Source organism: Pteronotus mesoamericanus, unplaced genomic scaffold, assembly GCF_021234165.1.
Source record: "Pteronotus mesoamericanus isolate MK-2021 breed Mesoamerican mustached bat unplaced genomic scaffold, CSHL_Meso_final contig_130, whole genome shotgun sequence".
NCBI classification, from domain to species: domain Eukaryota; kingdom Metazoa; phylum Chordata; class Mammalia; order Chiroptera; family Mormoopidae; genus Pteronotus; species Pteronotus mesoamericanus.
Window position 1 is genome coordinate 6,039,858 of NW_026555060.1, and position 20,580 is coordinate 6,060,437.

The window sequence follows — 20,580 nt, forward strand, 5'->3', positions numbered from 1 at the left end:
TACTATAGTGTGCTATGTCACAGATAAGGGAATTATAAAGAGAGGAAGGTAAAATGTAAAAGTCAAATTCTGTATTTGTCAGTTCTTATTAAAATTAAAGGAGGTGTATTAGCAGTAGATTTTAGATCTCTGATAATATGGGGCTAAGAAAGGGGAAACTAACATTTATCCAGAATTCAGTATGTGCCAGCATTTTGCTTCATGCTTTATTATGGAAGATACATATTTAACTGGGATAAATAATCTTTGTAGTATTTTGGTAATATTCCTTGGATAGATTTTTTCTTATCAGCATTCTTACCAGTAGGAATATTATAAACAAAAATAGTTTATTATCATTTTCAGTTTTCTTACCTATACTATTACAAAATCAGATGATAATTTTCTATAATTTGGGGGAATTGAAAGTATGGTTCCCCCCTTCTGTTAGCATAAGAGCCCCAACTGGTGTGGTACAGTTGGTTGGGTGACGTCCTGCAGAGCAAGAGGTGGCCAGTTTGATGCCTGGGTTGTGGGTTTGGTCTCCAGTTACAGTGTGTATGGGAGGCAACCCATTGATGTTTCTCCAATTGATGTTTCTCCCCCTCGCTTTCTACCTCCTTCCCCCCTCTCTGGAAAAATAAATAAATAAAACCGTTTATAAAATAAATAATAGCATAAGAAAAGCCATACTATTTGAGAGAACACTTAACTTTTCTCTTTAATTCATTGCATTAACTCAGCAATGCAGTTATCATTGATCAATGGAGTAACACAGATGAAAAATAAAAATGTGGCAGAGTGTGTAAAAGGCAAGTAAACTGACATGCTTTCTTTTGTTTGCCAGTCCATTTGTGAATAAGTAGTTGCCAGTATACTGCACACACAGCTTGCTTTTGTTGGCTTTATTTAAAAAACCAGTGATAAATATGACAGCTTTTTATAGAATTCTGTGTATTCAAATGCTGGGGGAAGAAATTGAATGGATCTGAGAGATAATTCCTTGTGACTTTCATTAGTGTTACTTTTAAACAAATAATAGCATTCATTAATATAGTATTTAAAATAAGCAATGAGATACCTATTAGACCATGTTATGAATTTAATATATTAAATATAAAAACAAAACTAAGCATTTTTAAATAGCTTTATCATAAGCAATGATGAAAGCTGCTTGAGCCTTTAGATTTTGGTAGATAATTTGTTAAAGTGATATAAAGCATAATTCATACCACAGCTTTTCTTTGTATGCACTTTATATATTTGTAGACAAATAATGTATACTAATACAGGAATTGTCAAACCATGGCTTTTCTTGAGTCATATGTGAACTTAGAATGGTCTTTTAAAGAATTGTATAAAAAAGAAAAAAGAATATGCAGCAGAAATCATATGTGGCCCTCAAAGCCTAAAATATTTACTGTCTGATCCTTTACAGAAAAAGTTTGTCAACTCTAAAATATAAAGACACAGTACATAAGCTTGGCAAGTTTCAGTTCCAGGTGAGAAGGTGTAAGCGCGTGACAACCTGTCTCTCCCATGAATGCATCTATTATAAAACCTGGACAGAATGCATGGAACAAGCTATTTCAAGATTCTGAAAAATTAAATAGTGGCAGGTGAATTAGGGAAGACCAGAATTTGAAGTACTACCAAACTGGCGGTGAGTTTTCCATTTTTCCCCTTGTGTTGTCACATGGCCTGGTCTCAACATAGGCTGAAACCATGAAGTAGACCTCAGTGCAGGCAGAGAGAGTTCCAGAAGCCCTCTCCTTCAGGCTTGAGAAGTAGAGCTCGTGGCTCTCAGGAGTAGCAGCGGATGCAGGGGAGGGTACAGTGTCTACAGTTTTGAAGTAGGAGAGCCTTCCTTTCTGACCACAGGGTCTGTGGTCAGAAAGGGGTGGGGCACAATACATTTGCTGTTTTTCTCTCGGCCTGCCTGCCAGTTGGCCCCCACTCAGGACAGTTGCGCAAAGTAAGTGGCTAAATGGGGTAAATAAAGCCCCAGCTTTCTGGACAGAGTGCCAAAAGGGAGAGCCCCAGGGAACCAGAAAATACTAAGGAGATCAAGGAGAAGGGGGGACATCGGAAAGGGACTTAAACAATTATTTATGTCTTGAGTGTCATAAATGATAATATCTCTGTAGTGCTTAGAACAGGGCTTGACTAAGAGTAAGACCCAAGAAACAGCTGCTTAACCAATCATTATTTCCCATAATGTTGTATAGGAAATACACAGATTTCTTCCTTTTCTTGGTTTAAACTATATAGGAGTCATGGAGATTAAGAGTATTGGCTCATCTGCAGCAACCATATGTCAGGCCACCTTTATATAATCTTAGAACATTGCATTTGGAAGGGATTTTGGAGATCAGATGTTCTAACATATGCCTATTCAAAGTAGCAATCCTCTCTGCAGTTTCCATTTAGAGATGATAAGTCACCTAGAGGCTATCAGTACACTTACAGTGACAGAGGCTGGCCGCTCTAGGAGGGGCATATGATTGTTTAACAATCATGTATACATACTTCGCAATTTTTTTAGTTCTACCCTCTGTAAAGTGTAAAAAAAAAATAAGTTGAATCTTTTTCACACTGTAGTCCTTAGTCATCCCCAATATTTGAACAGACTTAATTCTGTGCTGGAGATTCTGAGAGTGGGGCCTAGGGGTCTCGTTTAACTGACACACTTTTCTCAGGACCCTTTCTTCTCTCTTCCCCCTGCTTTTAATCCATGAGGATGTATGCAAAATTTTTTGTGTGCCTGTGTGCATGAGGTTTCATAACCTTGAAAACATTTAAGAATCACTGCCTTGTCCTGGCTGGTGTGGTTCTGTTGGTTGAAGCATCCAGGGGCGTCAAACCCGTTCTCTGTGGGCCACATGTGTCCCAGGATGGCTATGAATGCAGCCCAACACAAAATCGTAAATTTACTTAAAACCTATTTTTTGCTTATCAGTCTTTGTTAGTGTTGGTGTTTTTAATGTGTGGCCCAAGACAACTCTTCTTCCATTGTGGCCCAGAGATGCCCAAAGTTTGGACACCCCAGTGCCAAAAGGTTACAGGTTTGATTCCCTGTTAGGGTACATATGGGAGGCAACCAGCCGATACTCCTCTCTCACATTGATGTTTCACTCTCTAAAATCACTGAAAATACTAAAGTTAAAAAAAAAAAGATTCACTGCCTTAGACATGCTCATGACTATAATTTGCCCTGCATACATCTGCATCTCAAAGCACCAAAAAATGGTAAAGGACCACTGTTTTTTCTCGTAATGGTAGAAGTGATTGAAGACAAAGATAGGAATCTCATGGAAAGAGGAAAATCTGAGAGTTAAAGCAAAAAGGTAGAGTTCACCTATATCCACTGAGCCAACACCCTTAAAATCTTTGGTAAGTCTTCCCTCTAGTCTTCTTAGTGAATTACTTCTTACATAATAAGGTATGTTAAGCAGAAGGTAGGATTTAGTGAAGCAGTCTTTCCTTGAAACATCTGTAATGCAAAATGAGTAATGACTATTTTGTCCTGCAGTGGATAATCATTTTAGCTAAAGATAGTATTGTGACTGTTATATATTCAAGTACATACATTATGTACACACACATATGATACTTAATATAGTTCAGTTGCCCTTCAAGGTCAACCCATTCCTTTTGTTGTGCCAAGTCTTGTGCTCTGCTGTTGAGGCTCGAACAGCTCTTGTCTCCTCAGAATAGCCATCCTTGACTTCCTTTGTAAGACCACAGAATATTATTGCATGGGAAAGCACTATTGGCAGTGCAGAATAACAGAGATCTAGGTAGAGAAAATTGCAATGGTGCTTTTCTGAATTATCTCTGAATTGTTATCCATCTAAGTAAATTTCTCATTCACATAAGCATTTTGTTTTTGTGCATAGCTGTCCTGTCATCAGTAGTGAATTAAATAATCACAGTTATGTCCATAAAAATATATAACTTTTTCATAATTTTGCACAATATTAAAAGAAAAAGTAAAATGAAATATTATGGCTACAAATATATTTTTAAATTCAGTAGAGACGTAGTACTTGGTAAAGATAGAGGTGAATTTGGATAAAAGTGTAAACTATTTTAAAATTTAACAAAATCACTGAACTTAGCCTACTAATGAAAGTTACAGGGGAAGTAATTATTTTTCTTTTCTAAAGCCATGTAGTTATTTAGCTCATTGTAGGAATGATAATATAGGTCAGCAGAAACTATACAATAGTTACAAAAATCTGTTAAGTTTAGTATAGTTAGTATAAAACAAACTATTTAAAAAGTTACATTGGACATCTTGCTTTTCTTTGTGTCTACTGCTATTCCAAATTTAAGGTAGGTTTAGATCTTTAACAAAGGGTAAAGGAACCTACTACATCTGTGGTGGTTAATTCAGTGGGTATGGAAAGAAGAACAATTTGAGGTACAGTGAAGAATTAAGGGTAATGGAAGGAAACAGAGACTTGTGTTGTACCCTTTTCTTGGCTTCTTTTTTTTTCTTTTTTCAGCTTAGCAAATGTAAGGTGCCTTGTCTGCCCGTCTACTGCAATGCAAATTAAAGTTCTTAAGGTCTGTGAACTTAGTAGGATGAACTTAAGCATTGCTTGATATTTTTTCCCCCAGAATTCCCCTTATGGATTGGCATAAAGTGAGAGTTCGTCCACTAATGCCCACACCTTCTCTTTTAGGGTTAGGTACTGCATCATGCCCAAGAGAGTTTTGGGTAAATGTTGGCTGATGAGGATGAGAGTAATTTATTTCAGGAGGAATTCTCTTTATGGTTATGTGGCACATTTCACAGAGTCATTGGGAAACAGAAATTTTGTTTGAACTTGAACTGTTACTGTGTGATTTTTGCTGGTTATGCTATTATAAGTTTTATATGAATATTTAAAAATTGATTCATTTGGTAAAGTGCAAAGTTCTATAAATATTGAAATGTAACTTAACTGTTTTTAACTGGGATATTTAAGAATAATATGCATTGAAATTGAATGATGAACACAAGGACTTTCCAAAGGTGTGAGTTCCCCAGGGTTTAGGAGTTTTATGAATAGGTCTTGTTCCCTGAATATACATACCTACTGTATTTTTTGCTAAATAGCAGGATAATTATTTTTGCAGCACTAGAGTGTTAGTATAACATCCTGAAAATATCTCTGTGTGACGTATATGTTGTCTGAATGCGTGTAATCAAGTAGTTTTATTTTGATCTTATGAAAGCATTAATTGCTAAACATGTTCTTAGTTTTCCTTAAAAGTAAATCAACAAATAACTTCAAGAAAAAATAACACTAATTCCTTGAGGGTTAGTGATAAGGGGTATGGTGTATTCTGCTCCAGGATATGTTTTGGGGAAATTACCATATTTTGCCCTGTATAATGTGCTCCTGTATATAGTGTGCACCCGCATTTTTGGCCCAAATTTTCAGGAAAAAAAATCTTTCGTTTTAATTCAGTTTTTTATTTATATTTAGAAACAAAACTGATTATCGTATTCCAGAGTATTATTTTGCATATGGATATCACTATTGCTTTCTAGAGTTACAGTTTTGATACATAAGCATAAATAAAAGAATTAAAAACCTTTATATATGGATTTAGTACTACTCACGTATAATGCACATCCTTATTATTCCCTCAAAAATTTGGGCAAAATAGTGTGCGTGATATACAGCAAAATACGGTACTTGGAAATCAAGGAATCTCAGGTGGAGCAACTTCAAAACACTTTGCTGTAATCTGTTCTGTAAGATAATTAAGTGTTGACATGTAAGAACATGTAAATGTAGCATTCTAAAAGAGTTATAAAAGACTTTTCTTTTACAGTAAGATCTCTTAATAGATAACTTGCATTAGTTGAATATTTGAAAAACACTGTCTAAAATAAATACTGTCTAGAATAAATACTATACAGTTACCAAAATTTGTATTATTTTCTCTTTTGCATCATTAATGTTGTATATGTTATATATCCTTTTTTTTTTTTTTAGCTGAATATGTCAAGTGATGAGATAGCTGCCAATCTGCAAGCCGTTATCAATGAAGTGTGTCGGCACAGACCCCTGGATTTGGGTAAGTGGTTAGTTGGAGTAGATTTCCCTATAGCCCTGTGATACTTTACAAATGTAAAATATTAAGAAAACAATCTAGTTGATATGCAGCTATAATAACAATCATACTTCCAGGGATTAAATAAATGAAATTTAACTCTCCAAAGGATTTCTAATTGCCTTATTAATATGTGTATTTGTTTAGAGAGGAGACCTCTTTAGCATAGTGGGAATAGTCTACATCCTGAAACCTTTGTAAATTCCCAATGATTTCTACCATTAAATGTAATAAAGTTTGCATGAAAACTGTAACCGATTGTCTTAAACTTAATGTGGCATTAAATAGAAACTAAAATCAATTATGAAATGGTGTTGTGAAGCCACACCTTCCACTTCGTCCCTAGGCACACGTCCAGTGCTTGCCTCACTGTGTCCATACTCACATTCTGTCCCGAGGCAAATTCCGCTCACAGCTGCCTGAGGCCAAGCAAGTGTCCGTTACACTCAAAAGACTATCCACTCAGAATTTTATCATTATAGGCATCTGTCACTGTGAGTTTCATAACCAAATGTCTAATTAAAACACCATCTTACACTATTTTTCACCTTCTTTGAGAGTTAAACTCACTGGTGATAAGTACCTCATTTGTGAGCTCTGTTGTCCTGAGTTTGGCCATAGTACTTGGTAGTGGTCCGTGTATGTGTGTGGATTCTTACATTCTATGGAGAGCCTTAATTTGAGTATAGGCTGCTCTCAGACTGTAGCTGGAATAGAATGATGGGTGGTAAATCTCTAAAAACAATATAGTTATCTGGTTTTTGCCATTTTAAACTAAGTCCCTTAACATTGCTCAAAGGAAAAGCTTTTTACTTCTTCGAGCAATTTTATTAAATGTTTGGTAATACAAAGGTAGCATCTGTGTTGACTATTTTAAATAAATATTAGAGAATTTCCACCAAAGGTAAATATTGCCACCTGTTCCTTCACTGTTGACTTCACAATAAAATGAATTTGAAGTGATCATACTCTGGCAGAGAGAAATGAATTATTTGTGAATATGTGTAGTTTAAAGGATAATCCTCTAATATTCTAGAGTGTAGCTGGTTTGTCTTCTCTAGAAATGAAACAATCTTTCCTTTCTTATACTTAGAAATATTAGTTTAGTAATGTCAGTACTTAAAACATGGGACAGGAGTTCTGTAAGGTTTCTTGGTGTATGTTTGTATTTGCTTGTAGGTATCTATGGACTAAAATGAAAGTTGATTCTTGTCTTTGTTTCTAGGACCCTTTGTGGTACGAGCTTTCCTTCGTAGTTCAACAAGTGAAGGTTTATTACTAAAGGTCGAGCCATTGTTGCCTAAAGCAGTAGAAACCAAAGAAAGTAACAAAGAAGCTGCCTGAAACTGTTATATTGTGAAGTTTTGTTTTAAGTGGATTAAGAAGCAACAGAAAATTATAAAACTATATAGTATCTACATTTGGAATCTTGTTATTTCTTGATCATCATACTTGAAAGTGGATTTTAACACTGGACAATATTACAACACATTCAAAAATAATAAAATAAAAATTTCTCTGTGTCTGAACCTGCCTTTCAGGTCCTATTAAATCTTCTTTCTTAGAATTCAGATTTTACATGCTGATAATTATAGCAACAGTTTCTAGCTTAATAACTTTCCCTTGAGAACTACACCATCTGAGGGAAAAGTAACATCCTCAGTTCCCCTAAGAGAGAGAATGGCAGAGTTGTAAACTATATCATAAATATGACTGTTTTCTAAAGAAAAAATATGGAAAATGTTGGAAAGCATTCATTCTAAAAAATTCTGAATGCTATTTTGATAACATTATTGAAAGTGACTAAGCCTCTTTTTCATCTTAGGAATCAATGTATAATATTTATATTTTTATAATAACAATAATGCATATTTTTATGGTGTTTTTGCAATATGCAAAGCATGTGTAGAGTATTTTCATATACTTAGCCTCATTGCATCCTGAATTCTTCTGCTCAATAGGAATAGGTTTGGTTAGTGTTTATTGAATGAACATCCCATGAGATGGATGAACAACTTCCTTTATGGATGAAGAATCAGGCCAAGAAGTTAAATATCTTTTATCAAGTGCCTGTTTGCAAACTGGTATTGGTCCTTAACTGTGTGACAAAACAAGAAATAAAAAAGGTTCAATAATTATGGCATGCAGATGCCAACTGTTCTTTCTTGGAAATGATTTCTTACTCTGAGACTATCTTTCACTCTTTGTAGGAATGTTCAAAGGCCTTTTATGAAATAATAGTGCTGATAAATTTGGTGGGTTTTAATACTACCCAGTTTATAAAAAATATTTTGACAGCTCCATGGAGGTCTCCCAAATTGTTTTTGAAATTTTAGTAGTCTAAGAAGTACAAATGAGCATGAGCAACCACTGTACCCCACTGTTTTTTCCCCACAGGGAGATTAAAATTTAAAGGCTAACTAGTTAACTACAAAACAGTAATTGCAGTTACTTCCTGTTGAGGGCCTACTATTGTCTTCTGCTTTACATGCATCCTCTCATCTTATCCTCAGAGCAGCTCAGTGAGGAGGGGGTTGCTCCCATTTCACAGATACAGAAATTTAAACCTGTATGAGATCATATAAGTGGCCAGCTAAGATTCAAAATTAGATCTGTCTGATTTTGAAGCCTGTTCTTTAACTATTAGGCTATTTTACTTCCTGTTTGTATATTCTAAGATAAATTAAACTGTTAACTGAACACTTAAAATTTTTAAATATTGAATAATTATAGTTTAGTTTTTTAGGATCTCTCATTATGGGGTTGTGACTTAATGATAGGAAGAAAGTAGAAATAAAAGAGTTGGAAGGAGTGGGTTGAGCGAGAAGAGAGTAGTGCAGGATGGAGAGAAAAAAGATCTACTTGTTTCCTGCGATTCCCATCTTTTAAAAGCTTACTAATTACTTGATTCTGATTGACAGAGTAGCAGCTCTATTGTATTTGTAGATTTTTTTTCTGATTAATAGAGTACATATGCTCTTGTTATTGACAATTTTAGAAACACTAATTATTTTAAAAATCACTCATACTCCTACTCCTCATAGGTAACCAGCATTAATGTTTTGATGCTTTCCACTGTGCTTTTCAATGGACAGAAACAGACAATACGCATACATGTGTTAATAAAGTAAGCATTTCCCCAATACTGTTTAAAATTTCCCATGAAAAGCATTTTAACGGTTGAACAATATTCCATCCTGTTGATTCTGTATGGAATCATTTCCCAATTTGGAGGCATTTAACTTGCCTGTCCCCCCCCCCCCGACCCCCGTGCCCCCTCCCCTGGTATTTTAATGCTTTAGAGAAAATCTTTGGGCATAATTTATTTTGCTGTTTCCAGAAGTGGACATTCCTGGGTTAAAAGGTATGATATGGCTAAAGTTCTTATGTCTTAGAAAGGTGCCTTTTCATCTGAACAAACCAGAACAAGGAAATGTGGTTGGAAAACTTGCTCTGGGCAAGAACATTCCAGGGTCTTTTTACTGGCCTATGAATAAATAACTCCCTACCCTTCCATTAGAACGTTTTTCCTACTGGCTAACTAGAACTAATGCTGAGTGTTTATAATGATAAGCTTCTGGAAAAATGGTAGGGTTGTACTGGATTACTCTTTTTCTCTTTTGTACTACTATACTATCATTTTCTTAGATACCAGTAAATTAAATCTTTTATTTAAGAAGAGTAAAAACTTTCAAATTTTATAGTAGATACTAGTGATTCTCAAACTTTAGCTTGCATGGTAATCACTTGGAAGGTTTGCAAGCACAAATTGCTGGGTTCCACTCAGCCATCTGGGGTAAACCTAGAAAATTTGTATTTCCAGAGAGTTAAAGACAAAAGGCTTGGGATTCAATAGTGACTTTTTTTTTTTTTTTAATATAGCAAGTAGTTAATCACAATGTCCAGTAGGTGGCAATAATAACCTTTCATAAAACTTTAATAGTTGACTTACTGGTAAATGATTGCTATTTTATTTGAAAATAAAATAACAAATATAGACCACTGGCACTTTGTTTTGGTATGAATCTGTTTTGCTTGTTTATTCTATTTCGGGCACGTTACAGAGCTTGCTTTAGGTGTCACTGCAGTAATGCATATTAAGGATTGTTTTAGCTGTCCCTGTTTTTACTCTTACAGAGGCTTTCAAATACACAGAAAATTTTAAAAATAACACCTATGCAGTCACCACCCAGCTTTAGCAGTTATCAACAGTATGCTATTTTTCTAGTTACATTTATTCCTCGCATCCACCCACCAGTCTGAGCTTGTCCTCATCCCTGATAGAGTAATTAAAAGAAAATCCCATGTATCGTATTACTTAACCTGTAGAGTTTTAAGAATAATCAAGCTATAATTACAAGAGGATTTTAGATCGATTTTTTCAGGACCTATTGTGTTTATATTCTGCTCTTACCATTGAGGCCCTTTAGTTTTTTGGGGTTATATTTTTTATATAATGAAAAAACAAATATTTTTAATATTTTGAGAACTTAGAGAACATAGTAATGCAATTGGCCATGAAAGGTTGTATGAAATGTGGTATTTGAAAGAAGTAATTGATATTTTCACTTAAAATTTTTGAATTTTAATGTAATGTAAAATTAATTACATAATGTAAAATTGGAGTAAAGTTAGAAATTGAACTATGATTACAATAGATTAAAATACTGAATTTTCATATGAAGATATCCAAAAGAATTAAAGTTCTGTATTTCTTAAAAAAATAGAAGCACATTAAATAAGTTTGGCAAGTAGAGAGAGGAAGAACACAATGAAGAATTTAGGGAAAACTGAACTACCCTGGCTGGAGTGACCTGGAGCATTGTCCTGTAGGCTGAAGGATCACGGATTTGATTCCCCGTCAGTGCACATACCCAGGTTGAGACCTGGATCCCTGGTTGGGGCATGTACAAGAAAGCAACCAATAGACAGTTCTCTATGTCTCCCCCTACTTCCTCTCCTCCCTGCCTTCCTCTCTAAAAATAATGAAAAAATGTCTTCAGGTGGGGAAAGAAAAAATGGACCCACAATTGCTTAAATGGCATTTTTTTATACTTCCTTTTTTTCTTCTCTCTATATAGAGGTCTCCTTTTCCCCCACAACACAGGGCTGTGGTCAAATTGGGCGTAGAGTAGGACGGAAGCTGTCTTGGCTCTGGAGGTGCCCCACATCTGCAGCTCTTTAGTCACTGTCAGTTGAAAAAAGCCAACTGAAGTCCTTTCCAAGTATTTGCTAAATAAAAGGTCTAATCGTGTATTTTAATACGTGCTACATAAAACTTTATATTACCATTTTTTGAGTAACTGCTTTGAAATTAATGAAAATTAATTTAAACTTGTAAATTAAATAGAATAGTGTTTCCCGAAGGACACTATGTATACCATTAGTGGTGCAAGAAATTAATAGTAAGTGAACCACAATTTAAATCATTAAGTATGTTTTTAATGTGTATAGGAAAACAATTAACCCAAAGACCATGATTTCATAGGTATTATTGCATAGGGAGACATTACAGTAGGCGATTTTTGTAGTTAACTTTAAAATACAGCTACGGATGGGGAGGGGAGGGGTGAGGGATTGAGCAAAATGGGAGAGGACTCATTGACATGCACAGCAGCATGGTAATTGGCAGGGAGGGGGTGTACGGGGACTAAATGGTTCTGAAAAATACAATAAAAATAAATAGTGAGTAAATTATGTAAACTGCTTGCAAAGTGGCTGCATCATTTTATAGTCTCTCCAGCAGTGCACAAGGGTTCCAGTTTCTCCACATCCTTGTTAGCACTTGGAATTGTCTTTTATCTTACAGGCATTCTAGTGAGCATGTGGTAATTGAGAAAGTGGGTTTTACTGGGAAGGTATTTAGGGATAAATAGTAGTTTTTAAATATGTGGCATTTGGAAGGTAGAGTACATTTATACTATGAAGCTGCAGAAGTACAGCTGGGACTAATGTAGATGACAGAGAAGCAAATTCTGGCACAAAGTTAAACAGAAAGCTGTGAACTCTCCTGTAAAATAGTAGTGACCTTTTTATCGTGTGTATTTATATGCCGCTCTATCAGTTAGTGTTCTTCACTTACGGTTGACAGAAGTGACTGATTAAACCACAGGAGGAATGTATTATATGGATATGGGGTGATTCACAGAATAGGAAGCAGCTCAGCTCAAAAAATCCAAACAGCAGGAACCAATGGACAGTGTCCCCAGAGAGCTACTGTCAAGGCCAGTCAGCTCTGCTTTCTGACCTTGTGTCACTCCACTCAAGATCCTAAGCGGGGAGAGTCTGCTAGGCCTAGTTCAGCTTATGCACCCACTCCTTGGTCAAGGAGAAGGCAGAATTCATAATCTCACCAAAAGTACATGCAGTAGGTGTGAATTCCCCAGGGAGTATTGTAGTACTTTGACCAAAAGAAAGGGCTGCTAGGTGCTAGGCCGGCAAACCCAATGAATGCCCACTACACAAGGTCACTACCTCTGATAAATATTTAGGAAGAATTAGTAACAATGATAGGAGGCTCCACAAATCTCTTAAGACCCATTCATTTCTTGAATATTTATTCAGTGTCTCCTAGGATGTCTATGAAATCAATAGCTAGATTTCTTTGAGGTCAAAAATGTTTACTTTGTTACTCAAAGTATTTTTACATAGCAAATATTCTTTGAATGTAAAAGAAATGTTGCCTATTTTTTAGAAGGGGGAAATGACAATTTCACTTTATTAAACATAAACACAAGAACACATTTCCATGGTAAAAGATCGATCAGAGCAAAATGTGTGTGATTCTTCTACCCAGCCACCCTTGTGGCTTTATGTGGATCTTCATACTTAGACAAATTATGTTTCTATATCTATGCAGTGTATTGCCTGATGGCATATGGAGGTATTTCATATTTAAAAATAGTAGTATACCATATACACTGTTTTGCAATTTAATTTTTTTATTCAACATTATCTAGAGCATTACCATGACTACTGCATTTTAAAGAATACTTGATAGTACTCGATAATATGAATATACCATGGTGTATATTAGCAGATATATGTTACCAGTCTCTTATTGACAGGCATATCATATTGAAAGTGTAGAGAACTGGCGATAAAATGAAACTCTTTTTTTTATTATTATTATTTTTTTTAATTAATTTATTTACTTTTTAAATACATTTGTCTCTGCCTTCCCCCCACCTCTTTCCTAAAATGAAACTCTTAAAAGCAGCCAGAGAAAAAAGAAACTTCAGGGGTACCAAGGTAAGAATTATTACTGATTTCTTGTCAGAAATCATACTGGCCAAAAGGAATTGAATAACTTTTAAGTTAAAAAAATTTAACCAAGAATTCTGAGTGAAAATATCCTTCAATAATGAGAGCACCATAAAGACCGTTTTACAAAAGCACAGAGAATTTATTCTCAGTAGATCTGAATTACAAGAAATGCTGAAGGAATTTCTTCTAGAGAAAGAAAAATGATACCAGATACAAAATCAGTTCTGTACAAATGAATGAAGAATGATAGAAATATGTGGAAAATACAAAAGATGTTTTTCTCATTTTATCATTTCTATTAAAAAATTACCTTTTAAAAGCAAATTTAATAACACTATAGTGGGGTTATAACAGTTTAAAGTAAACTATATGAAGATAGCACAGAGGTTAGCAGGGTGTATGTTTGTACATGGCTCACTTCAGCTGGGTGTCGTTCTCTCTGTTCATGTAGTTTTTAGTGGATGAAATCACACAAAATCAAAAATTAAGTTACATTAAATTTTTTTGCTATTGTTTTAGAGCAAATTTGCATTTTCCAAAACAAACATTATAGTAGAACTGACTGTATAGTTAACTATACAGTTTAGTGAGTCTGACAAAAGTACATCCATGTGCCCATGATGAAAATCAAAATATAAGACCTTTCCATCATTCCAAAAAGGTTACTTGTGCATTTGGTACTAATTTCTGCCATCAGCCCCAAGCAACAATAGATTTTCATTCTGTCACTATAGTTTTGCTTGCTGTAGAATATCATACAAGTGGATCATACAGTGTGATGCATGTGTTTTATGCCTGACTTCTTTTGCTTGGAATAATGTATTTGAAATTCAGCCATGTTGCTGCATGTATCAATAGGTCGTTTTTGTTTTTTTTTTATTGCTGAAATACTCTTCATTGTATAGATACACCAAATGTATATCTATTCACTTATTGATTGTTTCCAGTTTGTGGGGCTATTACAAAAAAACCTTCTATTTATATACAAGCTTATTTTTGGTGGACATTTGCTTTTAGTTCCCTTGGATAAATAATGGAACTGCTAGGTCATACAGTTAAGTGACAATTTTCATAAGAAAAAAACCTAATAGGTCTCCAAAGTAGTTGTACCATTTTATACTCTCACAGCAATATCTGAAGGTTAAAATTGCTTCATATCCTCAGGAAGAGCTGGATTGTTAATGTTGAATTTTAGCTATTCTAGTGGGTGTGTAGTGGTATCTCATTGTGCTTTTAATTTGCATTTCTCTGGTGACTAATGATGTTGAGCTTTTCATGTGCTAATTAGCCATTCTTATATCTCCTTTGGTAATTAGAACAAAGTGTCTATTCATATCTTTGCCCTTTAAAAATATTGGGAGTTTGTCTTTTTGTTATTGAGTCATAAGAATATAAAATCTGGTCTCAAGCTCTTGGTCAAATATATGTGTTGCAGATATTTTCTTTCCATTGTGGACTGACTTTTCATTTTCTTAGTTGTGTTTTTTCAAAGAGCAGATTTTTATACTTATTGTAAAGTCCGTTGTGCTGATATTTCTTGTATAATTAGTGCTTTCTGTGTCCTAAGATATCTTTTCCCTTCCCAGGCTTGCAAATTTTTCTTCTATATTTTCCTGTACATTTCTTCTATAAGGTTTATAAAGTAAATATTTACATTTAGTTTATGACTCATTTTAATTAAATTTTTTGCATAGTGTAATGATCAAAGTATCTGTTTTTCCCATGCAGATATCAAATTGTCTCAGCATCATTTGTTGAAAAGGCTGTCTCTACTCCCATCTTTGGCACCTTGGTCAAAATCTAATGAACCATGTATGTGTGTGTCTATCTCTGAACTTTCTCTTTTGTTCCACTCATCTATTTGTCTATCTTTATGGTAATACCAAATTGTCCTAATAACTTTATGGTAAGTCTTGAAATCAGAAAATGTAAACACTTCAGCTGTATTCTTTTTAAAAAAATTGTTCTGGATGTATTAGGTCCTTTGTATTCCTATATAAATTTTTGAATTTGTTTGTCAATTTCTGCAAATAGGGCTAATGAGGTTTTAGTGAGCCTATACTTACTTTAAATTTTTTTTATTTTTCAATTACAATTTACTTTCAATAGTATTTTGTATTAGTTTCTGGTGTACAGCATAGTGGTTATAAAACCATACACATTACACAGTGTTCCTCTGATATTTCTAGTATCCACCTGGCACCATGCTTAGCTTTCATGATACTATTGACCGTATTCCCTATGCTATATTTTAATTTAGAGAGAGTTGGTACCTTAACAATATTGAATCCTCTAGGTTGAGACAGTCTCTTTCTATTTCTAATTTGCTGAGAGGTTTTTGTTGTTGTTCATTAATATGTGTTAGATTTTATCAAGTGCTTTTTCTGCATCTATTTGGAGAACCATATGGATTTTCTTTTGAAGTTTGTTAACATGGTGAATTACATTGATTGTTTTTCAAATGTCAGACTAACCTTCTGTTCCTGGGATAAGTCCCACTTGGTCATGATGCATTTTCATTTTTATACATTGCCAATTTAGATTTGATAATTTGTTATTAGGAACTTTTCTAAATAGATTCAGGAAAGATTGATTTTTAATTTTCCTGTAATAGCTTTTACTTTTGGTAACAGGGTAATGCTGGACCCAAAATGAGTTGGGAAATACTCCCTCTATTTTCTGAAACTTTCTGTAAGATAACTGTTACATCATTCTCAGATGTAAAATTCACCAGTGAATCCATCTGGAACTTGGGTATTTTTTTGTGAGAGGATTTTAAGTCATTAATTCATTTGCTCGAATGACATAGGGCCCTTATTCATGGACAACAGTGTGGGTGATTGCTGGGACGAGGGGTATAGGGGGACTAAGTGGTAATGGAAAAAATACAATAAAGATTAAATTAAAAATGATATTGGGCTATTTGGATATTTTTAGAAAAATATATTTTTTTGTTCCTGTTTTGGTTTTGTAAAAATTGGCTATCAAGGAATTGGTCTATTTTTTCTAAGTTGTCAAATTTATTGCAATAAATATTTTAAAAAATTGTTTTTATCCTTTTAATATCTGTTGTATTGATAGTTATGCCTCTGTCATTTCCACATTGGTAATTTGTATCTCCTATGTTTTTTCTTGATTCTTCAAGGCTAAAAGTTTATTATCTTATTGATCTTTTTTAAAAAGCAGCTTTAGATTCATTGAGTTTTCTTTGTTGTTTTTTGCATTTTATTTTTAATTGAAAATTTTATAGCAGCTTTATTAAGATATAATTCACATACTATACAATCCAGCCACTTAAAATGTACACTTATTTTTTTCAGTATATTCAGAGTTGTGCAAACATTACCATAATAAATTTGAGAACACATTTATAACCCCCCAAAGAAATCTATTCATTCACTCTTTACTTTCCCAGCATACTCTACTGCAGTCTTAGGCCACTACTATACTACTTTTTATTTCTATAAATTGGCCTAGTCTATATTTTATATAAATAGAATCATATAATATGTGGTCTTTTGAGACTAGATTCTTTCACTTAGCATATTGTTTTTAAGGTTCATCCATGCGGTAGCATGTGTCAGTACTTCTTTTATTTTTATTGTTGAGCAATATTCCATTATATGGTGACATCACTTTTGTTTACCCATTCATCAGTTGGGGAACATTTGGATTGTTACTATTGCTTGACTGTTGTGAACAATGGTGCTATGGACATTTATGTACCAGTGTGTTTTTGTGTGGGTTTTTTTCATTTCTCCTGGGTATATACCTGGCAGTGGAATTGCTGATCCAAATGATAACTCTATATTTAATATTTGAAGGACATATCAAGCTGTTTTCCTATGTGGCTGCATCATACTCTTTTCCCACCAGCAGTGTGTGAGGTTTACAATTTCTCCACATTTTTGCCAACACTTGTTACTATCTTTTTTTTTTCCTATAACCATCCTAGTAGGTATGAATTGGTCTCTCATTGTAGTTTTGATTTGCATTTTCTCAATGGCTAAAGATGCACTTGTTGGACATTGTAGTCTTTGAAGATATGTGTATTCAAATTCTTTGCTCATTTTTAATTGGGTTATTTGTCTTCATACATTGTAGATAAGAGTTCCTTATCAATATATAGTTTGAAATTTTTTTCTTCCATTCTGTGGGTTGGCTTTTCATTTTCTTCATGGTGTTCTTTAAAGCTCACAAGTTTTTACTTTTCATGATGTCTGATTTATCTGTTTTTTTTCTTTTGTTTATATTTTTGCTATCATATCTAAGAAACCCTTACTTATTCCAAGGCTATGAAAATTAATGCCTATGTTTTCTTCCAAGATAGTTGTAGCTCTCACATTTAGATCTTGGATCCATTTTTAGTTTATTATTTATATGATGTGAAGGAGGGGGTTCAACTTCATTTCTTTCTGTATGAATACTTTGTTGGTCCAGTGTTATTTCTTGAAAAGACTATTCTTTCCCTTGTTGAATTGTCTTGGCACCCTTGCTGAAAATCAAGTGACTGTAAGTGTGAAGGTTTATTTCTGGATTAATTCTATTCTATTTCATTGACTTATATGTATATCCTTTTGCTGGTGCCACTCTGTGTTGATTACTGTAGCTTAGTAGTAAGTTTTGAAATCAGAAAACATGAATCCTACAACTTTTTTCTTTCTTAAGACTGTTTTGGCTATTTTGGGTCCTTTAAATTTTCATTACAAATTGTAGGATCAGATTGTCAATTTCTGCCAAGAACCAGCTGGAGTTATTTTTTGTGTATATGGGGGAGGAAGACTTTTGAAAAATAAGATATAATTGACATGTAGTATTCTATTAGTTTTAGATGCACAACATAATGATTTAATATATGTGTGTATCATGAAATGATCACGCCAATAAGTTTTGTTAATGTCCAATGTCACACATAATTATAATTTTTTCCTTATGATGAGAATTTTTAAGATCTATGTTAACAACTTTCAAATATACAGTACCGTATTGCTAACTATAGTCACCATACTGTACATCACATCCCCAGGACTTATTCATTTTATAACTGAAAGTTTTTACCTTTTGACCACCTTCATCCATTTTGTCCACTCCTCACCCCTACCTCTGGTGACCATGAATCTGTTCTTACTGTACTTTTCTGTGTGATTGACAGTAATAACTTCTTTTTCATTCCTGATTTTAGTAATTTGAATCTTCCCCTTTCTTTGCTTGGATAGGCTAAATTTTGTTAACTTTATCGATCTCTTCAAAGAATTAAGTTTGGGTTTTATTAGTTGTCTCTATTGTTTTTCTATTTATTTCTTTTTTTAAAAAAGATTTTATTTATTTAATTTTAGAGAAGGGAGAAAGGAAGGAGAAAGAGAGGGAGAGAAACATTGATGTGCAAGAGATACATTGATAGGTTGCCTCTCACACTCACACAACTGGAGATGTGGCCTGCAACCCAGGTATGTGCCCTCGGTGAGAATCAAACTGGCGACCTTTTGGTTTGAAGGCCTGCACTCGATCTGCTAGCCACACCAGCCAGGGCTGTTTTTCTATTTCTTACTTGGTTTATTAACACCCTATTCCGTTATGCCCATCTTTCCCCTTGCTTTAGATTTAATAATTTGCTCCTATTTTTCTAGTGTCTTCAGGTGGAAGTTTAGGTTATTGATTTGATATTACTTTTCTTTCTTAATACAGGCATTTAAAACTATAAATATTCACTTTAGCTCTGCTTTAGTTGAATCCCATGTTTTGGTATGTTGTATTTTCATTTTCATTCATCTCAAAATATTTCCAATTTCTCTTGACCCATTTCTTCTTTGACCCATTAGTTATTTACTAGTGTGTTATTTAATTTTTACATTTTTGTTAATTTTCCAAATTTACTTTTTATTATAATGCCACTCAACCTGGTAGTTGGAGAACATCCTTTGCATGATTTTAGCCCTTTCAAATGTCATTGAGTTTTGTTTTTGGCCTGGGATAGATAAAATCTATTCTAGAGAATGGTCTATATGCACTTGAGAAGAAGGTATATTCTGCTAATTTTGGGAAAAGGGTTTTATAAATGTCTGTTCTAGGTGGTTTAAAGTTGTTCAAGTATGCTACTTTTTAAATTAGTTTTTTGTGTGTTTTAGTATATCAATGACATAGTCTTTGACTGTTGTTCTCCTACCCTCGTTTTCCCCTGTGCCCTTTTCTTTTATGTTGTAGGCATTTGTATGGCGTGATCTATAGGAATACTTATGCTGTGTGATAGAAGAAATGACCATATGTTAAAATGGGTGCATTTTATTTTATCTAAATTATACCTCAACGGAGTTGATTTTAAAGAAAATAATTCTGGGAAAGAGTTATTTAAGACTGTAAATTACAGTTTCTTAGGGTAACAAATTATTTTATTGAACAGAAAGATTTTGAAAATTTACCCCTTAAAAGAGATTTTAAAAAAGCTATCATACCTTTTCTAGTGGGTATTTAAATCCACTTTCTATTTTCACTAGTCTTGCCATAAAAATCAATTTTTTCATAAAGACTTCATTATTTTTTCCTCTTAAATTGTTTAATGAAATGCTTCTGCTTTTTTTATTTTTAAAAGTTTCAAAAAGCTACTGATCATTGGCAATACCTCACTTTAAAATTCTAGCTGTCAACCATGTTAGGCTAAGAGAGCATATTTACCAACAATTACTTTTTAATCCAAAATACAATGTTCTCTTTCTTTATGTTCATTTAAAAAGAAAGGGTTGATTTCAACTGCTGCTCTTCTCCCAGCATTGCCTGCAAGTTAGACAGCAATTTTACATAGAGTAAAAGCCTAAATTAACCATTAAAAGCTAGTGAACTTATGTCATCTCAATGGCTTCATTGAGAATTCAAAGGAATAATAAACCAGAGCCTTCCTTACGTCTTTAGTTTGGGGTGGGAGTGGGGGACCTTTTTCAATGAGAAAGCTAATCATTTAACATGTGTCTGTCCCCAAGAGTAACCAATGTTTGGGTATATACCATGACAACTCTCAACACTCTAAAAGAATAAAATTCAACACAACAAAATATTTTGAGTGCCTACTAAAAGTAAGGCATAGTGTGAGTTTGGTTTAATGCCAGTATGTAATTTTGAAAGCAAATGTTGACTCTTATAGCTAAGTTTTAATAGCAAGGTCAACAAACATTGAGCTTCTAGTTGTGAGAACTAAAATGGAGGGGTGAGTAAATAATGCTGTCACTGTTT

The 20,580-nt window shown here is 33.9% G+C and overlaps 1 protein-coding gene across 1 annotated transcript in view; it reads left to right on the forward strand.

Moving 5' to 3' along the window:
• The window catches only part of MRPL1 (mitochondrial ribosomal protein L1), a 53,462-nt gene extending 45,116 nt beyond the window's left edge, over positions 1–8,346 (forward strand). Inside the window, exons 8-9 of the mRNA XM_054591903.1 lie at positions 5,976–6,057; positions 7,319–8,346. Of these exons, the coding sequence (XP_054447878.1) occupies positions 5,976–6,057; positions 7,319–7,437 (201 nt within the window). The 3' untranslated portion in view covers positions 7,438–8,346. The remainder of the gene's footprint in view (positions 1–5,975; positions 6,058–7,318) is intronic.
• The last annotated feature ends 12,234 nt before the right edge of the window (positions 8,347–20,580 follow it).